The sequence below is a fragment of the Limulus polyphemus genome, unplaced genomic scaffold, assembly GCF_000517525.1.
Source record: "Limulus polyphemus unplaced genomic scaffold, Limulus_polyphemus-2.1.2 Scaffold1678, whole genome shotgun sequence".
Taxonomy (NCBI): domain Eukaryota; kingdom Metazoa; phylum Arthropoda; class Merostomata; order Xiphosura; family Limulidae; genus Limulus; species Limulus polyphemus.
Window position 1 is genome coordinate 246,308 of NW_013667288.1, and position 8,715 is coordinate 255,022.

At 34.7% G+C, this 8,715-nt stretch overlaps 1 protein-coding gene across 1 annotated transcript in view; it reads left to right on the plus strand.

Annotated features, from left to right (window-relative positions):
- LOC106464531 (pappalysin-1-like) overlaps window positions 1-7,769 on the plus strand; it is a 36,105-nt gene extending 28,336 nt beyond the window's left edge. Inside the window, exons 7-10 of the mRNA XM_022392262.1 lie at window positions 2,095-2,251; window positions 3,650-3,785; window positions 5,955-6,115; window positions 7,206-7,769. Coding sequence (XP_022247970.1) covers window positions 2,095-2,251; window positions 3,650-3,785; window positions 5,955-6,115; window positions 7,206-7,439 — 688 coding nt within the window. The 3' untranslated portion in view covers window positions 7,440-7,769. The remainder of the gene's footprint in view (window positions 1-2,094; window positions 2,252-3,649; window positions 3,786-5,954; window positions 6,116-7,205) is intronic.
- Window positions 7,770-8,715: the final 946 nt, after the last annotated feature.

Genomic DNA, 8,715 nt, shown 5'->3' on the forward strand with positions numbered 1-8,715 from the left:
AAGGGCTTGATTTAAACGTTCCAGTTTATGACTGTGGATCTCTGCAGTAACAGTTCGCTGTGGATTGGGGAGTTCGAAATGAATTACTCCTTTGATGTCCCACCAAATGCAAAGCATCACTTTCTGCAGATGGAGTTCAGCGCCTTATCCACCTGGCCATGCCGGGCCCTGGGTGCTTTGTTTATCATAGCATGCGTATTCTATGACTAGACGGATATGTTTTATATATTTTAATTATGTTATCTGGTGAAGTTCGATAGTTTTGGCGGTTAGACTCCTTGCATAATTTTGAAACGTCCAGAGAAGTTTCTTTGAATGTGCCATCGACTGACCATCAGTCACTGTATACGAACAGTTTTATGAAGTGGTTGTACACAATGCGTTGTGTGTGTACTATGTCAAAATGGTATTATAATTTTATTGCAAGCTGTTTCCCCCCAAAATGTTAAATTCTGTTGAGAGTGAGAAAGGCAGACCTATGTTAGATTTGAACGGATATTTATTTGTTAAAGACAAACAAATGAAGGAAAACGTTTATTGGAAATGAGAGCAATTTGAAAAAAAAAATGCAAATGTCCTACAGTTACTGACAAGTTGTGATCACTTGTATGTTGATGGAACATTTAAGACCATTCTGAATATTTTTGAACAATTATATACGATTCACGCGCTACAAGGAAGCATTGCAGTCCCTTTAATTTATACATTGTTGCCGAATAAAAATGAACAAACGTATATTAGACTTCTTGGGGAGATAAAGGAGTTAGTACCTGCCTTAAATCCTGTGTCTATACTACCATATTTCGAACTTGCAATGATAAATGCAATTAACATTTAATCTTCACTCGTGAGTGTTTTTCCATTTTGTCAGTGTATTTACTGTAAAATCAGTGAAAATTGCCTCAAGCAAAGAAACGACACAGATGCGGACTTCGCTTTAAATATTTACATGCTCTCTGTACCAGTATTTGTTCCTAAAGACCACATTGCAGAGATGTTCAACTTTATTATTGATGAAAACATTTTTCCACCCGAAGCTCAACCTGTGGTTGATGACTTTGAGAGTACTTGGATTGGACGTTCTGATCGAAGACAACGACACCTGTTCAATTGTATTTAAGCTTGAGATGTGGAACTGTGTGTGTTTGTGTGAACTGTAGAACTTGACTTTTTTCCCCATGAATTTGTTCGTTTTCACATGTGTGTGTTTGTGTGAACTGTATAACTCATCTGTGTGTGTTTGTGTGAACTGTAGAACTTGACTTTTTTCTCCTGAATTTGTTCGTTTTCAGATGTGTGTGTTTGTGTGAACTGTATAACTCATCTGTGTATGTTTGTATGAATTGTAGAACTTGACTTTTTTCTCCTGAATTTGTTCGTTTTCAGATGTGTGTGTTTGTGTGAACTGTATAACTCATCTGTGTATGTTTGTATGAATTGTAGAACTTGACATTTTCTCTCTCCTGATTTTGTTCGTTTTCATATCTGTGTGTCTGTGTGAAAACTTGACTTTTCTCCACCAGACTTTGTTCGTTTTCACATGTGTGTGTTTGTGTGAACTGTAGAACTCATCTGTGTATGTTTGTATGAATTGTAAAACTTGACTTTTTCTCTCTCCTGATTTTGTTCGTTTTCATATCTGTGTGTCTGTGTGAACTGTATAACTTGACTTTTCTCCACCAGACTTTGTTCGTTTTCACATGTGTGTGTTTGTGTGAACTGTAGAACTTGACTTATTTTTTCTCCTGACTTTGTTCAAATTTGGTACAAAAGTTGAGTGTTTTCTAAGAACCAGTTGATTAACTTTCGGTGAATTTAGCTCAGAAGTCAAGTCACATTAAAGATCAACCATTTGTGTTATAATTGTACCAAATTGGGATTTTGAAAAACGGCCAAAAGTTGAGAACAAACTGGAAAGAGGACTTTCGCACATAGACCTACATTTTTGAGGGCAAGAGATTGTTTGGTGTAAAAAACAAAAACAAAAAAAACAACACACGATGCATCTTACTTTATTTTATTTTTTAAGATTTGGAACTCTTGTTTTGACTCAGGTAGACAAATTAATGAGTTTTTACCTTCTATATTGTACAGCCAATATCTGCGGTGTGGTGATCGAGGAGTGTGGTATGGGCCACACTGTGTTCCAGATAGCTGTCCTCCAATGCACGCTATGTACTCTGGAGTATATAATTGCACAAATGGTTTCCTGTACGGCAGTGAGTGTACGTTTTATTGCCCTAATAGAAAGGTAAGTAGCATTCTACACATAGGTTTACTGCACAGGATATTTCCTAGTTGCATGCTAAATATAATACTTAATAAATAATAATAATAAATCAGATCGCTCTTCAAATTCCTATTTAGAAGTTCGTTAATGCTCATTTCGGGTGAAATTTTATATCCCCCCTTTTAGTTTATTATTAAGATATATTGCAGCAAATTGAATTGAAATTTATTATATTTCTTTAAAAAACAACTAATTTGTTCTTTTTTTTATAAGATGAGACTGTTAAAAACTACAAAGTAAAATGCCAAAAGTTTACTCTTAAGATTTACTGATGTTTCATTTACTTAAAAGGTTACCCAATTACCCGAATTAAAAATCGTTTTGATTAATTCTCAGAAGTGGTTGGGTTCATGGCGCCTTTTACTGCTCCAAAAAATATTTCAATTATTTGAGTCTATATGGAGGAAGAATTATCTTTATGAGGTTGATTATTCATTATAGTAAGATTACTTGCAAATTCTTGCATCTTCAGTTTTTAATTTAATAAAATTCAACAAACACCTGTAGTTTTTGTATTTTTAATATGCAAACGTATATGCATATAAAATACCTACGTATCTACTGTTTCTAGTGAAGCCTTAACGGCGGAAGAAAAAAATATCAAAATTATTTGTGGTTCTTGTCATTTAACGAACCCGAGAACTGATTTGCACATCATGTTGCGCGATAAACAAATTAATTTCTAATATTGCCCCCCCCCCCCCCAGTGGCACAGCGTTATGTCTGCGAACTTACAACGCTATAAACCAGGTTTTGATACCCGTGTTGGACAGAGCACAGGTAGCTATTGTGTAGCTTTGTACTTAACTTGAAATAAACCAAATCTCATATTAAATATTTTAGTTTTGTGAGTCGCGGGTTCGAATTCTCGTCACACCAAACATACTCGCCCTTTCAGCCTGAAGGGGGCGTTATAATGTGTATTCATAAAAGTGTATTCAACACGATTATAAACGGTGTAATAAAAAATTATCAACCACAGGAAGTGAGATTCTTAAATAAAGAAACCGAGTTCACTGTTAGCTATTAGATACACGTTTAGTTCGTGACTGTGTAACCATCCAAGTTCGCAGTAAGTTGTTAGCTAAATGTTTAATTCGTGACTCTGTAACCATCCCAGTTCACAGTAAGTTGTTAGCTGCGTGTTTTGTTTGTGACTCTATAAACATTCGAGTTCACAGTTAGTTAATAGCTATATGTTTAGTTCGTAACTCTATAAACATCCCAGTTCACAGTTAGTTATTAGCTATATGCTTAGTTCGTAATTCTTTTAACATCCCAATTCGCAGTTAGTTATTAGCTATATGTTTAGTTCGTAACTCTGTAACCACCCCAATTCTTTTTTATGTAATTTTTCAGCCAACTGTTAGACGCTGTGAAGTGGATGGAGTATGGAACGAACCTTTTCCATTGTGTTCTCCTGGTGGTGGTTTTTGCAAAAAGCCAAAACCTGAACAAAAAGGTGTCGAGTTTCATTGTGATGGAGTCATTATTGGTAAGTGCACTGTGTTAGACGAAATTTCACACAAGCACACATACATGCACACACGTATATACATATTATATATAAACATCGACTTCCTTGCATACAACATCATGATCCATGGATATCAGAATCATAGCTCCCAGAATGTGTCGGTCCATCTTAATAGCAAATATGTCTGTCTTGAACAATAAACATAACCTTTCAATGACGTTGCATTTCCTACGGGAATCTCTGGATGAAACCTCTGGAAATGTATCCTCATCTCTTATCAGGACGTTTCCCTGCTGCTCCAGTGTATCAGATGGGTGATCGATATATCTCCACTGAAGCTAGTTCTAGATGTATTTTATTAAAGTTGAAGTCCGGAGAAAATTCTGGAAGAAAGCTTTTCCTGTTCATTGATGATATAAGCACGATGGGGACGAGCATTTTTGTTCATCAGAATTATAATGATACGAGTGAAAGGTGTGGCTGGTGTTGCCAATATCCCTCCTCTGTAACGCAGTTTTTTAGATAACCATTCGCAACGATGTAGCCCCCCAGTAGCACAGCGGTATGTCTGCGGACTTACAACGCTAGAATCCGGGTTTCGATACCCGTGGTGGGCAGAGCACAGATAGCCCAACAAACAACGATGTCCCAATCTTCATATCCATTTCTCACACCATTGGAAATTTACTCCCAAATTTGTCATGTCCAGACACAGTGCGGACCCTCCCATGGGGCTGTCTTCCCACATGAGGATGATCATATATTTGTACATTACTAAGACACCACATACATATTTTGGGAAAAATGTATTTCCGGACTTAGAAAGGTACCGCACATATATATCTATATGGATATTTTGGGAAGAATGAAGTATTTACAGAGAGCCTCAAAATCACCACATGATAGAAAGCTCTTCCTCATATCTACATGTATATTTCAATTTATGGTAGTCTTAACTTTATATAGTCAATCACTGTTATAATACGCAAATCACTGTTTTTCTTTCTTTATTCTTAATTAATAATTTAAGGTATATTTCTGTAGTTACTGTTTTACTTTAATAAGTATTGTACTGACATTTTCTTTAGCATTTATTATCTGGTGTCTTTACTCGCAGTTTGGACAGCTTAAAATTTTTTGCCTATTTATTTAACGTCATATTGTTTTCCAGAAGGTGTAAAGTAGTATCTTTTAATTATTGCGTTTGATGCCTACCTTTTTAATTATTGCGTTTGTTGCCTATCTTTTAACTATTGCCTTTGTTTCTAATTTTCATGCAAAAAAAAAGCAAAACTTTTCATCATAATTAAGCTTGCTTGTTTCAGCCAGAAAAACATGTTTTGGTGTTCCATATTTTTTTAAACCAAAGTCACAGTGGTTTATCTGCTACGCCCACCGCGGAGAATCGAACCGCAAATTTTAGCGTTGTAAGTCAGTAAACTTGCCCGCTGTCCCACTGGGGAACATTTTTGGGTGTGTTCTTATGTTTCATTATAGTTTCTGATACCCATGAACAGAAATAATTTTTGTCTTTATTTCAGTTATGAATATTTTATGTGATGACAAATCTTATGTTCTTCAGGTCATTGGTCAATTTTAAAATCGTCAGACAGGAATTATCGTATGAAAAAAAAAGGTTATCTTTTAATACTTGTTCTTCTTCTGCTTGAGTGGAACTTAAAAGGATTAGTTAAGTGACGTTTAGGTGTCATGGTCATTTGAAAAAATGTTTAGTTGCAAAGTGAACTACAGGTCGTCATTGGTAGCCATTTTTGAATTTCGAAGATGTTAAATGATGATTGATTTCTTTTAAGGTTTAGTTTGAGGTTTAAAATTCCAGATATACTTTCCTAGTAGAACCGAATGCATTTCAAAAATTATTGAGAAACTTTGACTTTCCTTTTTCTTCTACATCTATTTGCATTTTTAAACCAATGCTCAGCATAATTCTGTTTTCTGTTTTTTTTTCATGGCTCCTAACGTTACGAAACATATGTCAGTTTTATTTATGATTTACTGTATTTTTGTAAAACAGAAACGTTGGCATGTAGAACTTCTTAAAGTTTAGTATGATACTAGAATGCTCCTCGTTTATCGTAATTAACTTTAAGTAATAGTTAGAATATAACTTTAAAGTTGGGAGTTTATCTTTAGTAACCGTTTCTTTAGGTTGTGCTTTTGTTTCAGGTGGAGCTTGCAATGTATCTTGTCAAACCTATGACCACCAACTGACGTTAGAGACAGCAGACAAATATATCAAGTTTGATGAGCAAAAAATTACATGTACTGCCCGGCAAAGATGGTACCCTGATCCATCCTCCATCTTCTGTGTGGAAAAATGTAAAGAGGTAACAGTGAGATTTTGTATTCTTGTAATGCAAGTATGAAAGATGTGTATACATTATACGTCACAACTTCTTGTTAGTCAAAGGGAATGAAAACTTGTAATATAACCAAGAAGCTAGTTTTAAAACAAAAATGTCGGAAGTGACATCACATCTTAGTGATTTTTATACTAACGAAAGGTAGTTTTCTCCTATGAATGTGACGACATTTTCATCATGTCTTGAAAGATTGTGCAAACAAAACGAGTCTCTTAATGTTATAGTAGATATTTCAATCGTAATAAGCTTAATATGTATGATTCTTGGTGTTATTATTAGTCGTGGCACAGTGTCTCATAGAATGGCTCTGAATTTGTTGTTTTTTTCAAATACAAACTTTTAGCTCATAGCTCCATCTCTTGACCGACTTGAGATCTACTTACATCCGCGACTATTGAGGATTCCCTCTTGTTTTTGTTGAGGGGGAGAGAGGCATCTGAGCTGTTTCAACTTTAGCCTGTGAAGGAAATACTTCAGATGAATGCTTTGATTGATTATCTTTAATAAATTCTCTTAGTTTTAAAACGCGTTTTATTGTAATGTTGTTATTTATGATGTATTTGTAGAATGAATGGAAGGTCAGATGATAGGAGTGTTTGTAAATGTATGTATAGTGTACAGACGATAATACAAAAATACGAGTGTATAAAACTAAACTACAAAAATACGTAAGTGCATGTACAGTATATATATTACACTTAAAGTATACATGAGTACATTTACAGGATAAAGACCACGCTACAACATTAACTGAGACGTAAAACTATGTTTTGGGTAATGCATGACTTCGTGAATGCAGTAACGTACAGACCACGATCGTACTAACTCAACTACTAGAATGCGTGAGATTTACATCAGGTGTATATGAGAACTAAGATTATATTGATATCTTAGAAGGGAAGGTATTAAGTATATTATAGTGTTCATATGTCTTTAAATAACATCGTATTTTAGTATTATGTTTGCAACACAAATGTATATTGTTTCAACATAATTTAGAAAAAACAAAATATCCTCAGAAAGTAACTTTAGAAATGTGGTCTATTCCTGGAAGATGTTCATAGGTGACAGCTACTGTGATGGCATTAACAACAGAGAACTTTGCCACTGGGATGGTGGTGACTGTTGTCAATCCACGGTGAAGGGTCATGAGGTGAAACCGTTTCCTGCTCACTGTAAAACGGATTGTCGTTGCTTAGATCCGAATGCTGTAGAGAACAACCGAGATACTGACAAAAAACAGAGTAAAGAATTTGTAACGAAAAGGCGCTACAGACATGGAGGGTAACAGCAGCTATCCTTATGGTGTCGGGATTTCATGTTGGAAACTTTAAGTCACGTTCCTAAGACAAAATCTCTGTGAGTAAAAAGCTAATATACCAGATAATATTGTTTTAAAACTTTGATCAGAGTATTGAAAATACATTATCTTAATTCTGTAAAACATGAATATTTCTTCACTTGAAACTAATGAGATTTAGTCACATAGAGGTTTGAAGGGACTGCAGATTCGATAAAAAATAGATATTAATTGCCATCATGTCCAACCGACACAACAGTAACTTAGTCCATAAGAAAATTGTTAACACTAACAACTACGGAAATTAACGACTATATATATATATATATATATATTAGTTTACATGTGAAATTACATGTACGTTTGAAACTGTTGTAAAGTTTATAGTGTAATAAAAGTTGTTTTATGTGAATGAATTTGTATAACAGACTAGTATTTGCAATGTCTTCATTATGTCTTAAAACTAGTTTTAAGGAATATTCGGTAACGTTTGTGACAAACAAACAAAAAATGATAATTCAATAAAATGACGTAATCAAACATTTACTTTATTACAAAAAAAAGAATCTTACAATTTAAGTTTCTTTGTAAAATAATTGATGAACGTTGAAAAGACGTTATGATCACAACATTTATTAACTGCTTCTTTACAACTCGCGACAACGACGACCTATTGTAAAGGGATGGATAAAGAAGGTACTGGTTCTTTATCATTGTAAAAGGGATGGCTAATACATTTACTGGTTAGTTATCATTGTAAAAAAAGATGGCTATTACATTTACTGGTTCTTTATCCATTCTTGTGCAAAGGTTATATATTGTAAGTTATTTTTTAAACAGAAATACAGAAATTACACCTTCTCCACATTTTACCTCTTAACCTACCACACCATATTACAGCTTCTCCACATTTCACCTTTTAACCTCACACAACACATTATAACTTTCCCACAGCTCGCCTCTTAATCTCACACAGCACATTATAATCTCTCCACGGTTCACATCCTGACCTCACATATTCTACAACTTCTCCATAGTTTACGTCTTAACCACATACAGCATATTACAACCTCTCCACAATTCACATTCTAGCCTCACACAGCACAGTACAACTTGTCCATATTTCGTATATTAACCTCTCACTACAAACTCTTCACAGTTCACACCCTAACCTCACACAGCACAGTACAACCTCTCCATAGTTCGTATATTAACCTCTCACTACATACTCTTCACAGTTCCCACCCTAACCTCACACAGCATT